General features: G+C 34.7%; 1 protein-coding gene across 36 annotated transcripts in view; it reads left to right on the top strand.

The window, feature by feature from the left end:
• Positions 1-21,721, top strand: part of LOC145260441 (serine/threonine-protein kinase BRSK2-like) — a 685,204-nt gene that overhangs the window by 397,368 nt on the left and 266,115 nt on the right. For all 36 annotated transcript variants that reach the window (XM_080118482.1, XM_080118488.1, XM_080118489.1 and 33 more), the window contains one exon: positions 16,128-16,196. In XM_080118482.1, the coding sequence (XP_079974608.1) occupies positions 16,128-16,196 (69 nt within the window). The remainder of the gene's footprint in view (positions 1-16,127; positions 16,197-21,721) is intronic.

Below are 21,721 nucleotides of genomic sequence, written 5' to 3' on the forward strand. Positions count from 1 at the left end.
ATAGCAAGAAAAAGTCCAAGATTAATGGAAGTGTAGCAGTTATATCAGAGATCTATTTTGTTTATATGTACATGCAGTAGCACGCATTATGTTGAGTTGTAATTTGGTTGGCATATTAATACACATGCAATTAGCACACCATTAACATGCACACTAGAAGCTTACTGATTTTCACCCACAACTGTGTGTGCGTTAAATATAGTTTACGTCTAGCCCCCAACCATTCATGGACCAACATTTTTTCTTTCCTGTCTTCATCGTTATGGTGACAAAGGGCGAGAATAAACTCAAGACCTGGAGCTTTTTTTATACAAAGTGGTTACTACCTATCAAGGCCCGGGGGCCACTTGAGGATTAAGGTTAATATATGGTCAGTAATCATTGGGACAGTTGCGTAGTAATGGTTAGTAGTGGAAATTTGGTATAATTAGATTATTTACAAGTAAGTTCAATAAAACTTGTGTTGGACTTGAAGACAACGATATTATTGTTCTGCTGGTCTGCTTTCCACCTGACTGAGTTCTACAGGCGGACAGTTCTTGGAAAGAAGCTTTGTTCATGGAATCCACATTTAGGTTTAGGCACCGATAGAAAGTGGGGAAAATTTTTGATAGTGTTTTTTGTGAAAGATTGGCGAGGGGGGAACCATAGATTGGACCTCGGTCAAACACTTACCATGAAAATAACGATAGAGCAGAGACAAGCTCACAACGTCTCTTCTGTGGGAAAGAGGTTGACTATGTTACATTTTTGCCAAACAAACGATCTATCAACTTTCATTTTGTTTGAGTGTTCCCTTTAAATAAAAGTTTATTCATACTTTACTGCAGTGGTTCCCAACCTTTTTTTTGTTATGGTCTACACCCTTGAAGAAATTTCTCTCAAACTTCACGCCCCCTAAAAACCTAAACTTAAGAGTAATATATATCAAACATTCTCTTTTTTATCTAAACTTTTATCTGAGATCATGCTACCGCCATAGCTCAAATAAAAGGTTCCGTTCTAAATTCTGTGTAGATTGTAGAGTTCAACAGAAAGATTCTCAAGTTCGACAAGATACAACACAAAGAAGGTCGGCAGTTACATTGACTGAATCGTGAAAATAACACTCAAGATGAGGACAGTAGTCCAAAAAATGAAAATAATATGATTGAGAAACATTCAGAAACCGATATTACCATGGTTATTGTTTTTAATTTTTATAATTTTCAAAATTTCACAATTCCTAAAATATAGGAAAATATAATGTTGCTGTTAATGGATGTCCAACGCTAATGAAGTCCCCACAATATTATTGTAAAATGCTTAATACAAAATGAATACCCTCGCTATGATTTCTTATGAATTTTCTACTTTAGAAAATTTTTGTTTACTCTTGGCGTAAGGCTTTATTCTCAATTACATCCCCGTACAGAATTACCACAAATATAGATTCATTTCTTTATTTACCATTAGATTTTGCCTGCTTACTATCACTTTGCAATTTAATTTCTATTCGTTGCTTAAAATCATTGAAACGAAACTAATCAATAAGAAAAATAAAAACTCCCCCCCTCTCTCTTTTTCTCTCTTTGTTCTGTTTTAATGTTAATAATAGACTACGTATATCTCTTTCTAAATATATTTATCTCTATCTAATCTCTAATTTGGATTATTCAAACTACTGTCTTCATCTTGGATGTTATTCTCTTAACGTTTCGATCCAAATTTCGTACGGATTCCTAAATTTGACAGAAAGTTTCCCGTGTTCACCACATCACACCTGAAAATGGGTCGATCCTCAGTGCAAAGAATATAACTGAAAATTACTTAAGACTTCTACCCAGTCATGGCTGATGGAACGTGACCATGTTAGTCTGCCCCTTTAAATGTTGCTAAAAGAAAAAAAAATATTGATCAGGATTAAATATTATATGAATGTAATCAATTAAAAAGAAAAATTTTATTTTTAAAAACATGGATCAGTATTTGGCATAATTGATAGTCATAGATGATTTAATTGTCTAGCCCAGAGTAAAAAAAAAACAAAAAGAAATGCTGTTAATTTCAAATGTGTACGGGCTGAGGAGAAAAATCGGCTTTACTTAATATATTAGATAAACGAATATAAATTAGTTCATACAGTTAAATCACTATAAGATTAGTTTTCAATTTTAATCTAATAGGTCCTACACTGTCAGCCAAGCTCAAACATCTGTTCCGACATCGTATCCTTGTGCTTGCTTTACCTTTTTTGTTCTATTTTACTTCAGTCGAAGTTCTCAGAAATCAAGGGGCCCACGACCTGGGGCTAACACTTAAACTCTACATGAGATACATAGATATTCGAATGTTCCATTAAAGTTCTTTATCTCTCAAACACTGAGTTAGCAAAGAAATTGGGAACATAATTTTCCTCTCCTCAATTAACCATTTTTATACGTTGCAGTATATTTTTGTTTTTTTGTTCTTTTGGTCTTACTGGATTCCAGGACAAGAGTTTATCCAGTCTGGTGGAGTATCCAGCTTCGTGGTGTTACTTGAGGTAACATCACTTGAAGAAGGTGTATCATTCCTCGTAAAAGCTAATGTAAGTTAGCCATAGAAAGCAGATTTATTTGAGTAGCGAATACTATGTAATTTTGAATATTCGGTCAGGGTTTACTTCTAGGGAAAAGTAACCCTGTCGGTGGGGCATTAGAATACGCCGACTGCCCCCCTGCAGAAGGTAAAAGTCCCTCAATGGGGGTCCTGGATATGACCTTAAACTATATCCAGTGGTGAGGCCCCAGCTTGTGGGCTTTGGGGAGTGTGGAGCCACCCTTTAATTACCATTGCTCCCAGGTCCACTCTGACCTAGAGTGGTAGTACCTGTTAGGGTCCCAACTATGGGTTAAATAGAAACCGACGTGAAAACAACAAATATATTCTATTAAAAAAATTTTTCTTCAAAATCTTTGGATTCGGCATTAAATAACCTGAAAAGGGTGGATATGCCGTAAAACAAAAACCAACCAACCAATCTAGGGAAAAGTGTTCTCATGTCAGGTTGTTCTGACAGACCCCTGTACAGGGAAACCTTAGACACGTGAAGATAGTGTCTAGTAGGCATTCAAGTTCTCTCCAAGTACTGTAATAGAATGTGTGCTGATAAATAAACTCATAGCATTTGTTCCCTCCTTTGACTAACCTGACAAGGAGCAAAATCTTTCTCCTTCTACTGTTGAGTTCCCTAGATGCTGGAAAACCTACTCGATTAGTTTCTTCACTTGGACTGTGATACTTAATATATAATTAAAGATGAAACCTTTTATTAGATGAGAAGAAAAAATGTTTTCTGTTCCTGATGAAGCAATATACTATGTATAATTAGTCGTTTCAAAAGTAATTTTAACCTAAAAAAAAAAAAAAAAGTTGAGAAGCTACAAAGACGGGAGTGGTACCATTAAAACGAGCGACCTTTTCTGCTCCAGAATTTATTTTTCTACATAGTTACATCCATTCTCAAGGCACTTTTGCAAGTGATGGGGTGGTGACTATTCATGGGCGTCCAGGGCGCGCTTTGTCACTCACATCTCTGTCGCCATTTTGAAATTAACAAACCCATCTCCTAACTGTGCTAACATCAACTGCATCTGCTTTGTAAACGTTCAACAGGTGCTGGCGAATGTTGATCAGTTCAATTTTTATTTTTTCTGTGTGGAAGAATTCAATGACTCATCTCTGTTTCTGACATACGTCCATTATCGGAAACATGTGTGCCTATTTTCCGATGCCAAAAACGATTCCTTTAATTATCTTCTTTTATTTGATTGTGTTTGAAACAAAATCTTCCACTGCTGGTAGTAATGATAAAATAATAAATATATATTAATTTTAAACTACCAGTAAAGCTAAAGGCTACAAATCACCCCTACAAGTGTTTTTGTTTTTTGTTTTTTTTTTTTCGTTTCAAGAAAATATATGCACATTTAACATGTGTTTTTACTGAAATCCTGACAAAATAACAACTTTATAGTTAAACATTTAGAGATTTATAAGGAATTGGAATCGGTAATCTAGTAATTGTACCGGAATCTAGAAAAAATATTGGAATCGTCCTATCTCATATATATATATATATATATATATATATATATATATATATATATATATACACACACACACACACACTTTTTATTCCTTTTTACCTGCAGTCATTGACGTCCCTTTACTCAGCTAACATGTACGCTATTCGTACACTTCGAATACTATTACTACTACTCCTATTCATAGTTATTCATTCTTCTATTAAATTGGCATCATTACATACCGATCAATAGTCAATATAAAAAAAATAGTTTGCGTGCGCAAATGAATGAATGCTACTGCTGCCTCCTCTTCCAGCATTGTCCTCTCCATCGCATCGTTAAAAAAGATGGATTCGTTCGTGCGGCAATGGGAAAATACACCTTTTCATTCTCGATCAGTCTTCTTTCAGCTGTAATTAAGGCTGTAATAGCTTTTAATGATGATTGTGATATTTCGTAATTGAAGCAGAAGTAGAAACAGTTTTCTCTTTTCTTTCGGGCTAATCTGGTATCGTAGATATTGCGACCACATCGCCGATACTGACTATCGTTGGAGCATCAAATGCTTTACTGTCGTTCTTGATGGTCGCTGTTTCAGCTATAAACAGCTGTAAAAGCACCATATGATTTGCTTCTTTTTTTTTTTTTCACTCTCTCTCTCTCTCTCTCTCTCTCTCTCTCTCTCTCTCTCTCTCTCTCTCTCTCTTCCCCAAATCAACCATGACACTGATCTTTATACTACAAAAACTCTGAGGATGTTAGGATTATGAATTTTTGAGATGAGGATTGATTATTCATATTATTTGGATTCTTCAGACTACTGCTTTCAAGGATCCGTGGCAAAGTGGAGTATTTAATAAAATTCAGTTACACTCTTCTGGAGGTTGAAGTTTCAATCCTCAGTGCGAGCAACACTAAAAATACAATAGCAAATTACTTAGGATTTCTATCCGGTCATGGCTGACATAACTTGACCGTGCTACCCCCGTGGATTAAATAAAGGGTACGGTTTGAAATTCTGTACAGATTCAAAAACTGGACAGAAAGATTCCTGAGTTTGACAAAATATGCCTTAAGAAGGTCAGAGGTTACATTTACTGTAATGTTGTGCAAATAACACTGAAGATGAGAACAGTAGTACAAAAAATCCAAATAATCTGAAGATGTTGCTTGCTTGTCACCGTTCACATTTCATCTGAAGTGATGAAAGAAATGAAATGGTATTAAAAAGAGAAAAAATGGAGAAGGGGGAAAGCAGGCCGTGGGTAGACAGGGTGGGGTCTATTATGACATCATGATGTGAGAAAAGGAGAGTATGTAAAGAGAGAGAGGATGGGGGGGTATTATGACGTCACAATGCATTCTGATGTCATAATAGATCCATGATTCTATTCAGAAGTACAAATAGAATGATGTAATTAATTAAGAGTGGAAGAAAGAAAAATAATGTGGCAGAAAAGGTCTGTTATGACATCACAATGTATTCTGATCTCATAATGAACCAATTTTTTAAATTTAATTTTGTATATAACACATACTGATCGAACGGACCACAAGTAGACTAGTATTTATAATTATAATGGTCCTTGTCAAAGAAGTATAGTATTATTTTAATATTATGAATCTTATGAATTACTATATCAGAAACCAACTGTACCTACCTAGCATTGCCCAGGGGTGGGGTTTTCTTTTTATTTTAATTTTTTTTCTTTTTACTGTTTTCTTTTTTTCTTTAACCAAATTATCATATTTTTTTCTTAATAAGATTTTTAAAAGTAAATTTATTTTTTACATTATAGTTTAGTTATTAAATTAGCAGGGAGACCCGACGTTGCCTGAGAGTGAATGATGATCGATGAATGTTTCACACTCTCATATTTTTATTGTATTGAAATCGGTGAAATCGTCCATTTTTCAATCAAATCAAGTGATTACCTGCTCTAGTTAGAGACCCATCATGGTGCACCAGGAGGAAGCTTCACATGCTTCCCCACAGTGACTTAGTCCACAATACATTGTAGTCTACATTGCACTGTAGAGAACCTGGTGTTGATTTTATAAAATTATTTTTGATATATAATGGTTTGAATTATGAATTAAAGTTTAAAATGCAAAACTCAAGTATCATTCTTCAATTTTGCTCTAAACAGAAACATTCATTTCAAACGTGCTCCTGTCATATCAAATAACCTACTGTTGATTTTACATGCTTAGCCTTACTGCTTGTATGTTGATGATGGCTCGAATTTAAGTTTAAAAGTCAAGTATCATAGTGCGATTGTGCTTTAAACAAAAACATTAATTTCAAACACACTCCTGCCATATCAAAGGAACTATTGTTGATTTTATATGTTGTGTCTGTTGGCATATGTGGTAATAAAACTTCTCAAATGCACTTGTGATGTTAGGCTGTGTGAGGTGTTAACTTTGGTCAAAATCGTCTGTTCCTTCTTTCATTGGATTATTTTGATTATCGATTATTATCGAAGATAAAAAACCTATCTAAGAACACTGCCAAACACAAAGTACCTTTGTGTGAAATTTCATGAAAATTGGACCAGCCGTTTTCGAATCCATAGAGAATGAACTCACACACACAGACAAAGTTCTTTTTATATAATAGTAGAGATATAGATAGATATTAATTGAACTAAATTCTTATCAAACTATAACTAATTTTGTTATGGTAATTTTGGTTTTAAACTCTATTCATAAAATTACTGGATGTAAATAGTTTCAATCTCCTGATACATGATGTTTGCTAAGAATTTTTATAAAAGAAATGATTTTTTTTTTTTTCTTTTTGTATTATTTGGATTTTTCGAACAACTGTTCTCATCTTGAGTGTTATTTTCACATTTTCGTCAATATAATCTCTGACTTTCTTCAGGTATCTCACAATTTGAACGGAACCCTTTATTTAATCCATGGTGGTAGCTTGCCATCATTTTGTCAGCCATGGCTGAATAAAAGTCCTGGGTAATTGTATTTGGAATGTTGCCCACATTCAGGATAGAATCGTCAACCTCCAGGAGAGTGTAACTTTACAATTGAATTTTAACAAGTACATTATCCGCTATTCCATAGATTCTTGCAAACCAAGTCCGACAGAAAAGTTCATGAGTTGAACACGATACACCTGAAGAAGGTCGGAGGTTACATCGATTGAAACGTTGTGAAAACAATATTCCAGATGAGGACAATAGTCCGATGTATATGAATAATAGAAATAATCAATCTTCATCTCAAAAATTCAGAAATGATTTTCGATTCAACATTTTAAAAGCTTCTAAATTCCTTTCAAATTTCGAAAGATCAAAACGTTTGTTTTTTTGTTTTTATTTTCTTTTGCAGTTATTGACAAAAATTTTAAATGGCTGATTTCTTTACAAAGAAACCAAAATGCAGTATGGTAGATTTAATTTTGTAATTAGATTATATATATATTTTAATAGAAATTATTAAAAGTTGGTTTTACGTTATTGTATTTTTGATTTCAATAAATATCCAATTATTAATTTATTATATAAAGTGCAGCTTTTTTGTTTCATTTTGCTTCAGTTGAAGTTGTTAAAAATCAAGGGGGTCTCTTTCTGGGTGTAACACTTGATCTCTGTATGAGATCCATAAATATTTGAATATTTCATTAAAGTTCTTCTTTAGTAAAGAAGTTGAGAACATTATTTTTAGTGATTGGACGATTCCAATATTTTTGCTCGATTCCGATACAAGTTCCGGTTCCGATTCTTTATAAATCTCTAAATATTTAACTATAATGTTATTTTTGCCCGATTATCGTAAAAACACATGTTGAATATTCAGATATTATTATTAATCCCTCTTTCTCTCAAGTCCATTTTTATCACTTCATCCCATATTTTTGTCGAGCTTCCCTTGTGAATTGGACCCACCACCCTAACTGTTCTGTATCTAATAACAGAGAAAGAAGAATTTGTTGCAGAATGATCTGGAGAAGAAGCTGAAAAATTTGGTCTGGGTGTCTGTTTTTAAAATGTCACATTAAAAAATATGGCCAACCATTGTCAGTCATCCTGGGTGATATTTTTGTTTTTTAAGTTATTCTTGTACTAGCAGGAGGCACCCGGTTTTGCCTGATCGTAAAATATGCTTCAATATGTTTTAATTCATTCGGATTTCATATTTATTATTACAGAGTCAATTCTCTATTGAATATTATATTGTACCTAATATATAGTACTGATTTCAAAAGTTTAAAAAAAAAATGACTTAGGTGCTATCAGCCAGAATCAAAACTAAATGTTTAGCACTCTAGCCTTATTCCCTACCATTTGAGCTATTGACAGATGAATAAGAAAGATTTAAAATTAAATCTCTTCAAGTTATGAATGAATTTGTGCATGCGCAAAAGTAATAGAAATATGTCGGCAAGTTGAAATGAACATTTTGCATTTCAATTTGTCGACATATTTCTGTGTGCGTTATTCATCCATCCAAACAAAGATTTTAGTCTATAAACCATCTTGGTGTATGATTACTATTTCCTGTTAATTTCAGTGTTATGTCACCAGTAGTTTAAGAGTTTATCGGTTAAATAATTTCACACAGACGCACACACACACATACATACATACATACATACTATTACTACTGTTTTATTTATATAGAAAATACATTATTCAGAATCTGAAACCAAATCATCAGTGATGTTGTGCACAGATCATTCGTATATCATAATATTCTACCATTTAACACTGGCCGTATAACTGATATTGATCAAATGCTAGCTTTTGGCCTAGTTGCAAGCTACTAAATCATATGATATCCTAATGGAAAGAAAAAAATGGCTGACATAAATTGACATATATCGCATTCCAACAATGTATTTTTTATTGATATTTCATCAGCTGCCGGACTAAGATATTGAAACTCGTGTTTGCATTCTATTTTATTTTCTACTCCTTTTCACTCCAAACAAGGGCTACTATTTGGAATCATGTCTAACAGATGACTGTGAACAGTGAGATGTCTGTTCACATTACATTTAAAGTTCAACAGATTAGTATAGCCAGGGAAACAGGAAACAGGGACGGAATTCCAATGTCTAGCAGTCTGTGAGAAGAAACTAAAGTAGAAGGCTTTCCAGCATCTGGGGACCTCAACAGTGAAGCGGTGGAGTTTTGCTACTTATTGAGTTAGTCAGGAGTATGGATGTGGACGGGGGGGGGCACAAATGTTATGAGTTCATCAGAGCACATTCCATTAAAGTATTTGTAAAACAGGGAGCGGGATGCGACATTGCAGCAATGGGACAGAGGTTGGATCTTGGCCAACAGCGTAGGACCTGTTAGATTTGAGATTCTCTTTTGGACCCTGTCTAAAAATGAAAGATTAATGGTAGATGCACCAGCCCAGATGTGACAATTTGTGGCTTTGTAAAAATATATGATGCTCTCTGGTGTGAGTAATTTTCTAGCATGGTAATGAGATCCCACCTTCTTTGCAGCTACCTTGGTAATGTTATCAATATATTTGCTCCAATTCATATTAGTAGCAGGGTACTTAATCCACTGTTTAATTACTCTATCCGTCATCTGACGGACACGTGCATAGATTAGTCACTATGTGTGTGACTCCTGATCATGCTTCCCTAATGTCTTGCTACTTACTTTGTTTCCATCTCAACAACACGTAGCATAGAACTGGGAGGTCTGGTCCCTTAAAAATTGCCTGAGCAATCTCGTTTAGTCCCAAATAATCTAAATATTTGAAATTATCACTCCTCATCTCAAAAATCTCAAAACAAAATAATTCAAATAATATATGGTAATGGAGAATATACACGAGGGATGTTCCAAACGTAATGCCTCCTATTTTTATTCCATCTGATTGGGTCAGAGGGGATTGCAAATTGCATTATTATAATGTCTGAACTTATGCATTCATGATCTGAAAGATTTATCCCTCTGTTGCAGATATTGACGGTATGAGACTCTAAGAAAGCAACACCTGTCATTAACATATGTCAGAAGCAGAAATTCCTCATTGCATTCCTAACAAAGGGTATTAAGAATGGTGGTGATTGTGTAGTAAAATAAATTCTGGGGCACAAATTTATTTATTGGTACCACTAACCTTACCGATAAAATCAAAGCGGAGGTTAAAGTCCAGTGAGTGTGAATCCTTTAAAGAGACTTCCAAAAGATATGCCTCCTATTTTTTATATAATGGATCAGAGGGGATTGCAAATTGAATTGTTATGATGACTGAACTTATGCATTCATGACCTGAAAGTTTCATCTCTTTGTTGCAGATATTGACAGTGTGAGACTCTAAGAAATCAACTCCTCTCATGGACGTGCATCAGAAACAGAGATTCATCATTGAATTCCTCCATGCAGAAAAAATCGATCAGCATTCACCCATGCCTGTTGCACGTTTACAAAGCTGATGCAATTGATGTCAGGATAATTAAGAGATGGGTTAATCATTTGTAGAGTAGTGAGAGAATTGTGAGTGATAAAATGCGCTCCGAACTTTTACAGCCGAGGCATCGAAAGAGGCTGTCAAAATCGCATTATGAATGGTGGTGACTATGAAGAAAAATAAATTCTGGTGCACAAAAGGTCGCTCTTTTTATTGGTACCACTCCCGTCTTCATAGATCTTCAAGTTTTTGAGTTGAAAAAATTAAAAAATAGAAGGTTTTACTTTTGGAACGACACTCATACGTATATTATTTATTTATTTATTTATTTATTTTTTTATCGTCAATTGTTGAAAACATATGATTGTTTTCTGCCTCTTCAAATTCGGTTAAGAAAGAACGTCTACGACAAATAACAAGTATCTGCAATTACCGAGATGAAAAAAGAAGAAAAAGAAGTCTGTATAAAAACCAACAGTAGATAGCAGGAACTAAATTGGATGCAGGAAGATAAACACCGAAGTTACCTACTTAAGTGCTTTGGTAGATTTAGCTTATATTCTTTAGAAAAATCACAAGATCCTTTATTTTTTATTTATTTTCTTTTGTGGTAGGTAAAATAACTGTTCGCAAATGAGAAAACTAAGAAATAATGTAAGCAATGGAGTGGGGGAGGGTGGCACTATCTTTGTGCGGCTAATGTTGCAATATTTTTGATATAATGAGGATAAACATTTACTTGCTGCCCACCTCAGCAAGATGTGACACAAGGTTGGAAAGTACTTCTAAAGGAGAGGCACTTTGGCCCAGCAAAAATTGCTTGGGTATCCCTGTCACCATTCCTTAGGCAACAGGCGATAAACTTGCCCCACCAGAAAGCCGGATGGCAAGACCTGGGAAGATGGACCTCCTAGATAATACCCAGGTAGTGTACCTCAGTCCGACAGGTACTGCGCCAAGAAATGAATTTTCGACTGCTACTATCTACCCAGTCTCCTAGCAACTGAAGCAACAAGGAGACTCATTCTCATCGATATAATGAGGGTATGATTTAAGAAAATTGCAAGGTTCTACTTATAAACATTTGCAATAGGAACTGACCAATCAAATGGAGCCTAGGAACAAATCAGAAATTGGAATTGCTCAGTAAAAATATTGGATATTTTAGACCTCCCGCACATAATTTTTTTCATATCTGCACAATAATATATAGTGTTTTTTTTAGAGGCAGGTAACTTTAAATTGACAATTCTATTTTCTCTAATTGCTGATTTGGCAATTACCAGTTATTTTGAATTTGGCTTGGTTTGGCAATTAATCATGAAGAAACATGATTTTTTTAACTTTGATCCCTATTATGATCCCTTAAAATTCATTGTTTTCGGCTCAAATCAAGTTATTAAGTTAGATTCATGTCCAAGGAACTTATATCTAAAATTTCAAGTGTTTAGATCCAAAATTGTCGGAGGAGTTTGGTAGAGTTCTCAAAGGTCAAATCGTTGAACTTTGACCCCTTAACAGCCAAATTTCTGGCCGAAAACCAATCACATAGATTTTCCCAAATCTTAGTACCCTGTACATCAAATTTTGAGTCTGTAGACATAGAATTGACAAAGTTATTGCGTAGGGAAATACAGACATACAGACAGACAAATACACAGACACGTTCACTTTTATAGATATACTAGCATGGGTGCCTGGCATTGCCCGAGTATTTGGAGATGTATGTTGAGCAAAAAAAGAAAGTGGTCAAGTTTTTTAACTTTGACCACTAATATGACCCCTTAAAATTTATTGTTTTGGGCTCAAATTGAGTTAAGTTAGATCCATGTCCAATGAACCTATATCTAAAATTTCAAGTGTTTAAACCGAAAATTGTCGGAAGAGTTTGGTACAGTTCTAAAAGATCAAATCGTTGAACTTTGACCCCTTAATCACCAAATTTCTATCCAAAAACCGATCACATCGATTTTCCCAAATCTCAGTATCCTGCATATTCAATTTCGAGTCTGTAGACTTAAAATTGACAGAGTTATTGTGTAGGGAAATATACACACACAGACACACAGACAGACACTTTCACTTTTATAGATATATAGATAGATTAAAAATGCAAAACAATAATCTTTGGAATGAACCACATATTTATTTAATAAACATTTTTTTATGATTTATTCTAATTTAAATTTTGCTACCTAAAAAAAAACACCTTTTATAAGTAGAAAAAATGATCAAATTAAAACTTATATTTGTTAATTAACTATGGAATATCTATAGTTTCTGCATTGTTAAAACTCAATTGTGTAAAATAGAATAATTTGTAAATTTAGTAGGTTGATATTTCATTTTGTATGAATCAGATGATTATTGCTAGTATTCGTTTCCCTGATATCTTTCTAGTTAGAACTTTTTCTAGAATGACATCAGGTACTTATCGGAAGGACCACATGAAGGTTGCCAACATTTCTAAATGAAAGTGCTTATGTTGAACGAACTGGATTTGAATTTGGCATACCCAGATTGTCAGTCCATGCCGTTAACCACTGAGCAACCTCCCTTGTGCTGTTGACTAAGGAAGGAATCTATCAGGTATATGTATGTGTATGAGGATAATATAATGGATGTGTAATGTGAGCTTTAAAGACAGGTATAGATCTGAGAACAGTATAGAGAGATGCGTGTAGCACAGGAGACTTTGTTGGTATGATCACATACCCACAACAGCGGAGTTACTATCTTCAGGAGCATATCTGAGAAAATAGACCACATCCTGTCTGCACATCCCTCGGCTAACATCCACATCTGTGGTGACTTCAACGTCCATAACGTAGAATGGCTGACCCATTCAAATAAGAGAGACGATGAGGGGAGGTTTTGTCATGATTTTGCCATTGCTTATGACCTCACTCAGATTGTTCGCAAACCGACCCGTGTGCCCGATACACCCGGTCAATATGCAAGCCTCCTAGACCTTTTTCTCTCAACTTCCCTTGAGCTATGTTCATGTTCCGTTCATTCTTCTCTAGGATCCTCCGACCACTCTGTTGTATCAGTTAAGATAAAAATGAAATGTAATAAGTCCCCAGACGTACCCCTCCACCGTACTGTATACCGATACTCTATGGCTGACTGGGATAGCTTCCGTACATTCATATATGATTTACCTCTGCACTCCATGTTTAAAAAGGAAGTGTCCTCTATAGTATCAGATCTGACCGAATGGTTAATTGTAGGCATAGACCAATTCATGCCTTCTAAAAAATTCCAACAAAAACCTAACAGCCAGCCATGGTTCTCCCCAGAATGTGCTGCTGCTATCGCGCACAGAAATCACTTTTTCCATAGCTACCAACGTAATAGATGCACTGAGACTAAAGCTGCTTTCAGGACTGCCAGCAACCACTGTAAAAGAGTAATAAAAAATGGAAGAGAACTATATGCCCAGTCTGTTAAATCCAAGGTAGCTGATCAGCGGTTTGATTCCCACCAGTTTTGGCAAATAACAAATAGGATCCTGAACAGAAGTGTGCTTTCTTTCCCAACCATTATCAATGGACCAGAGGTCATCTCGTCAGCGTCAGACAAGCCAAACTATTTGCCAAGAACTTTGCAGCTAATTCTACCCTATGCGACGAAGGCCATCAACTCCCCATATTTCCTATAACACAGAACACGCTAGGTAACATACAAATATCCGTGCATGAGGTCGCCAAGCTAATCAAGAACCTTGATTCCAGTAAAGCAACTGGCCCTGATGGCATCCCAATTATAGTGTTAAAAAATTCAACCAGAACTTGCTCCCATACTTACGAAACTGTTTAAGCGCTGCCTCAAGGAGAAGTGCTTTCCGACTCCCTGGAATACCTCATCAGTCTGCCCTGTATTTAAGAATTCAGGTGATAAGTCATATCCCTCTTAGTACAGACCAATAAGTCTCCTGTGTGTTATGAGTAAGTTGCTGGAATCCATATTAAATAGAGAAATAGTCAACCACCTCAGCAGAAACAACGTTCTTAGTGACACACAATATGGTTTCCGCTCTGCAAGATCTACCGCAGATGTGCTGATGGTTATATCTCACAGGATTAGGGAATCTCTTGACAAAGGCTTTCTTTCTAGGGCAATTGCTCTTGACATATCAAAGGCCTTCGACAAGGTATGGCATAAGGGTGTACTTCACAAGATTTCCAGCTATGGTATAACTGGAAATGTTTTCTCAATCATTAAATCATTTCTCTCCGATAGGCTCATAAGAGTAGTGGTCGATGGACAAAAATCAGAGGCCTGCAGTATTAATGATGGAGTCCCTCAGGGGTCAATCCTGGGCCCAACTCTCTTCCTGATCTACATCAATGACCTCCCTAAACACATACTTAAATCATTCGTTGACATCTATGCTGATGACACGACCATCTACGGCAACACATCAAAGGCTGTAAATGACAAAGTTCTCTCTGATTCTCTCTCCTCTGATCTCGAGCGCGTGGTTCAGTGGGGAAAGACGTGGCTGGTTACCTTTAATGCATCTAAAACCAAACTCCTATCCTTACATCATCAACGCTCTGATCCCCATCTGGCATCAATTGGGATGGATGGCTCTCGTTTGGGAGAGGCCCCGTGTTTTGACAAGCTTCTGGGTTTGACCTTTACTCCTGATCTGCAATGGAACACGTACATCAAGTCTGTTGCCAAGGTTGCTGGAAAGATGGTGGGATCCTTCTACTGCTCCAGAAGATATCTCACTACTGATGCAATTCTCTATCTATATAAAAGCCAAGTACGTCCAAGGATGGAATACTGCTGCCATATCTGGGCAGGAGCTGCTAAAAACAGCATATCCTGCCTTGACAGAGTACAAAATAAACTTTGTGGCTTAGTGGGGGGTGCCCTTTTCTCTACCCTGCAACCTCTCTCCCACAGAAGAGACGTTGCGAGCCTATCCTTGTTTTATCGTTATTTCTATGGCAGGTGCTCGTCTGAACTCCAATCTCTGGTCCCCCACCGCCAATTATTCATGAAAAACACCCGTCTAGCTGAATCTACTGTGAAAAATTTCCCCCACTCTTTATCTGTGCCTAAATCAAAACGTGGATTCCATGAACAAAGCTTCTCCCTTAGAACTGCACGCCTGTGGAACTCTGTTCCGTCTTGATAAGAGGTGACCACTGTGTAAAAAAAAAAAAAAAAAAAAAAAAACATGAATGAAAATAGATCAATAGATTAATTTTGAAATCATTTTTTAAAAGTACAATGCTAATCATGTAAAACGGGTGTTAAGCCAAATGTGGTGAGGGGGATGAGGATGATGAGGAGGAGTGACACTAAATGCAAAATCTTCACTAGCTATTTTTAGTGTTACAGCTGTCGATCGAGGGAATAGTCTATCATGCATGTGTATGCAGTGTTATGAGGATATGTGTTGCATGGAGAGAAATGATATGAAAAGGATATGATGGATGCAAGTCTTAACGACAGGCTGCTTAAAAGAAGAAAAAAAAAGAACAAGAAGTAAAAGAGCAAGAAAAAATATTTACATGTATACAAATAAAAAAGAAAACATTTAAAAACAATGATTGTTAAAAATTTATAAAAAATATTGTTTTGGAATTATTTTCAAGATTAAAAAAAATTTCTTTATATATATATATTTTTTATTTATTTATTTTTTTCCAGGGAGAGAAATATGATGGCAGGAAAGCTGATGTATGGAGCTGTGGTGTGATATTATATGCACTTCTAGTGGTGAGTATCAAACCATTTCAGATTTTAAAAAAAATTGTTTCACTAACTTAAGTCTTGAAACTGATTTATTTAATTCTACCAACTGCTGTATGTACAATGTTTACTGTGGCTATATGGGAGGAACTGCGGAATCGAAAAAATGTTTTAAAAGTGTTAGTGCCACATAATACATCCTGAAAACATCTGAGCTGGATCCACAAATGTTCGGATTCTTTGGACTGTTGTTCTCATCTTCAGTTTTATTTTCGCAACATTTCAGTTGATGTAATTTTCAACCTTCTTCAGGTGTAACTTGTCAAACTCGAGAATCTCCATGCAGTTCGAACTAGACACTTTTTTTAATCCACAGGGGTAGCATGCTCTCGTTCCATCGGCCATGACTGGGTAAAAGTCCTAAGTAATTTGCAATTGTATTTGAATGTCGCCTGCGCTGAAGATTGAACCTTCAACTTCCAGAAGAGTGTAACTTTACAACCGCGTTCATATTTGCACTCTGTGACCCCCACAACAGTGGAGTTGCTATCTTTAAAAGCATATCTGAGAAAATTGACCACATTCTGTCTGCGTACCCCTCAGCAAACATTCATGCCTGTGGAGACTTTAATGTTCTTAATGTGGAATGGTTAACCCACTCAAACAATACTGATGATGAGGGAAGGTTCTGTCACGATTTGTCCATTGCCTATGACCTCACTCGGATTGTTCATGAACCCACCCATGTCCCCGACACTGACGGCCAATATGCAAGTCTCCTAGACCTTTTTCTCACAATTTGCCCTGAGCTATGTTCATCCTCCATTCTGTCTCCACTTGGATCTTCCAACCACTCTGTTGTATCAGTTAAGATAAAAACGAAATGTAATAGGTCGCAGATGTACCTCTCCATCATACAGTATATTGATACTCAATGGCTGACTGGGATAGCTTCTGCCCATTTATATCAGATCTATCTCTGTGTTCCATGTTTAAAAAGGATGTGTCCTCTATAGTATCAGACCTGACAGAATGGTTAATTGTAGGTATAGACCGTTTCATATCCTCAAAAAAGTTCCAGCAAAAACCTAACAGCCAGCCGTGGTTCTCTCCTGAATGTGCTGCTGCCATTGCACACAAATCACTTTTTCCATTACTTCCAACATAATAGATGTTCTGAGACTAAAGCCGCCTTCAGGTTTGCCAGCAACCTCTGTAAAAGAGTAATAAAGAATGCGAGAGAGTTGTATGCTCAGTCCGTCAAGTCCAAAGTAGCTGAGCAGCAGCTTAGTTCCCACCAGTTTTGGCAAATAACAAACAGGGTTCTGAATAGAAGTGTCTGCTCTATCTCAACTATCACCAATGGACCTAAGGTAATCCCGTCAGCATCAGACAAAGCCAAACTCTTTGCCAAGATCTTTGCAGCTAATTCTACCCTTTATGACCAAGGCCGTCAGCCCCCAATATTTTCTTGTGTATCTGAAAACACGCTATGCAACATACAAATATCTGTACGTGAGATTGTCAAGCTAATCAAAAACCTTGATTCCAGTAAAGCAACAGGCCCTGACGGCATTTCAATTGTAGTGCTCAAAAAGTTTCAACCAGAACTAGCGCCCATACTTACAAAGTTATTTAAGCATTGTCTTAAGGAGAAATGCTTTCCAACACCTTGGAAAATCTCATCAGTATGCCCTGTATTTAAGAACTCAGGTGATAGATCATCTCCCTCTCAGTACAGGCCAATAAGTTTCCTGTGCATCATGAGTAAGCTGCTGGAATCTGTGTTAAATAGACAAGTAGTGAATTAGCTCTGCAAAAACAACCTTCTTAGTGACATGCAATATGGTTTCCATTCTGCTAGATCTACAGCAGACGTGCCTACAGTTATATTTCATAGGATTAGCGAATCTCTCGATGGAGGCTTCCTCTCAAGGGCAATCGCTCTTGACATATCAAAGGCCTTTGATAGGGTATAGCATAAAGAACTACTTCACAAGATCTCCAGCTATGCCATAGCTGGAAATGTCTTCTCAATTATTAAATCATTTCTCTCTGATAGGTTCATAAGAGTAGTGGTTGATGGGCAGAAATCAGAAGCTCTCAGTATTAATACTGGAGTCCCTCAGGGGTCTATCCTGGGTCCAACTCTCTTCCTGATCTACATAAATGATCTTCCAAATCACATCCTTACATCATTCGTAGACATTTATGCTGATGACACTACAATCTATGGTAGCACATCAAAGGCTGTAAATGACTAAGTTCTCTCTGATTTTCTCTCCTCTGATCTTGAGTATGTGGTACAATGGGGAAAGAGATGGCTTGTTATTTTTAATGCATCTAAAACCAAGCTTTTATCTCTACACCATCTACGCTCTGATGCCAATATGGCATCGGTTGAAATGAATGGTTCTTGTCTAGGGGAAGCTCATGTTTTGACAAGCTTCTGAGCTTGACCTTTACTCTTGACCTGAAATGGAACATGTATATCAAATCCATTGCCAAGGTCGCTGAAAAAATGGTGGGATCCTTCTACCACTCCAGTAGATATCTCACTGCTGATGCATTTCTCTACCTATTTAAAAGCTAGGTATGACCAACGATGGAGTACTGTTGCCACATCTGCTAGAAGCAGCTTATCCTGCCTTAACAGAGTTGTGATTTTGTAGCTTAGTGGGGGATGCCCTTTTCTCTTCCCTGCAACCTCTTTCCCACAAAAGAGACGTTGCGAGCCTGTCTCTGCTTTATCATTATGTTCATGACAAATGCTCATCTGAGTTTCAATCTATGGTCCTCCCTTGCCAAACTTTCACGAAAAACACTCGTCTAGCCAAAACCACTATCAATAATTCTATCTAAATAACTCATTGTATTGCATATCTAAATAACTCATTGTATTGCATATCTAAATAACTCATTGCATTGCATATCTAAATAACTCATATTGCATATCTAAATAACTAATATTGCATATCTAAATAACTCATTATATTGCATATCTAAATAACTCATTATATTGCATATCTAAATAACTCATTATATTGCATATCTAAATAACTCATTATATTGCATATCTAAATAACTTTTTTTTTAAATAATTCATTATATTGCATATCTAAATAACTTATTATATCGCATATCTAAATAACTCATTATATTGCATATCTAAATAATTTATTATATAACATATCTAAATAATCCATCATATCTCATTTCTAAATAATTCATTACATTGCATATCTAAATAATTCATTACATTGCATATCTAATAATTCATTATATTGCATATCTAAATAATTCATTATATTGCATATCCAAATAATTCATTATATTGCATATCTAAATAACTCATTATATTGCATATCTAAATAATTAATTATATTGCATATCTAAATAATTCATTATATTGCATATCCAAATAATTCATTATATTGCATATCCAAATAATTCATTATATTGCATATCCAAATAATTAATTATATTGCATATCCAAATAATTAATTGCATATCCAAATAGTTCATTATATCACATATCTAAATAATTCATAATATTGCAATATCTAAATAACTCATTATATTGCATATCTAAATAACTCATTATATTGCATATCTAAATAACTCATTATATTGCATATCTAAATAACTCATTATATTGCATATCTAAATAACTCATTATATTGCATATCTAAATAATTCATTATATTGCATATCTAAATAATTCATTATATTGCATATCTAAATAATTCATTATATTGCATATCTAAATAATTCATTATATTGCATATCTAAATAACTCATTATATTGCATATCTAAATAACATTTTTTTAATAATTCATAATATTGCATATCTAAATAACTTATTATATCGCATATCTAAATAATTCATGATATTTCATACCTAAATAATTCATTATATTGCATATCTAAATAATTTATAATATAGCATATCTAAATAATTCATAATAATGCATATCTAAATAATTCATAATAATGCATATCTAAATAATTCATTATATCGCATATCTAAATAATTCATTATATCGCATATCTAAATAATTCATTATATCGCATATCTAAATAATTCATTATATCGCATATCTAAATAGTTCATTACATTGCATATCTAAATAACTCATTGTATTGCATATCTAAATAACTCATTGTATTGCATATCTAAATAACTACATTATATTGCATATCTAAATAACTCATTATATTGCATATCCAAATAATTAATTATATTGCATATCCAAATAGTTTATTATATCGCATATCTAAATAACTCATTATATTGCATATCTAAATAACTCATTATATTGCATATCTAAATAACTCATTATATTGCATATCTAAATAACTCATTATATTGCATATCTAAATAACTCATTATATTGCATATCTAAATAACTTTTTTTTAAATAATTCATTATATTGCATATCTAAATAACTTATTATATCGCATATCTAAATAATTCATGATATTGCATACCTAAATAATTCATTATATTGCATATCTAAATAATTCATTATATCGCATATCTAAATAGTTCATTACATTGCATATCTAAATAACTCATTGTATTGCATATCTAAATAACTCATTGTATTGCATATCTAAATAACTCATTATATTGCATATCTAAATAACTCATTATATGGCATATCTAAATAACTCATTATATTGCATATCTACTGAAAGATGTTTGAATTTATTTAAGTTAGAACCAAATTGACAGGTGCGTGCACGGAAATCGTAGAGCATTACGACGACGACATAAGCAATAGCTATTCAGCAAATGAGGTCAATGACCAGGTTTGTTTGTTATAAGCGAAGTAAAAAAGAAAACAAAAACGAACGTTAAAACTTAAGCGGGGGGGGGGATCAAAACATCAAAAAAAAAAAACTAGCGGAAGGCAAACGAACGATGTTAAATGTAAAAATCGGAAAAACAAAAAAGAAAACAGAAAAACGAACACGTGAAAAATGGCTTCAATAAGCCTGTTTCGATATTAAGATTAAAAAAATCGGTGGGTACCCGGGTGTTTTTTTTATGAAACCTTGGTCCTTGCTCCTTTAATTGAAAAAAAAATTAGGGCTTGAATTACATTTTTCGAGTAGTTATAAGCTTGGAAAGACAGGGGTAGAATAATTCACGCCTCCCATTTTGAAATGTCTATTAAAAAGTAAATAATTTATTCACCAAAGTTTTATGTATCACAAATTGAAGAGAAAAGGTCAATAAATAATATATTCAAATTTAAAACAAAAAAAGTAGTGTTTTTTTAGAAATTTACCTGTAAAGTCCGAAGTTAAAACCTTTTTTTTTTTTAAACATGTTTTTTTTTGTTTTTGTTTTTTAATGAAACCTTGGTTCTTGCTCCTTTAATTGGAAAAAAAAATTAGGGCTTGAGTTACATTTTTCGAGGAGTTATAAGCTTGGAAAGACGGGGTGGAATTATTCACTATTTTTCACAAAATTTCTTACACACCTACCAATCTACCCATGTTAAGAACGGCTTTCGGAATAGACACCCTTAACCTTGCCAG

This window comes from Euprymna scolopes, chromosome 36, assembly GCF_053919585.1.
Source record: "Euprymna scolopes isolate OS-2025 chromosome 36, ASM5391958v1, whole genome shotgun sequence".
Lineage (NCBI taxonomy): Eukaryota > Metazoa > Mollusca > Cephalopoda > Sepiida > Sepiolidae > Euprymna > Euprymna scolopes.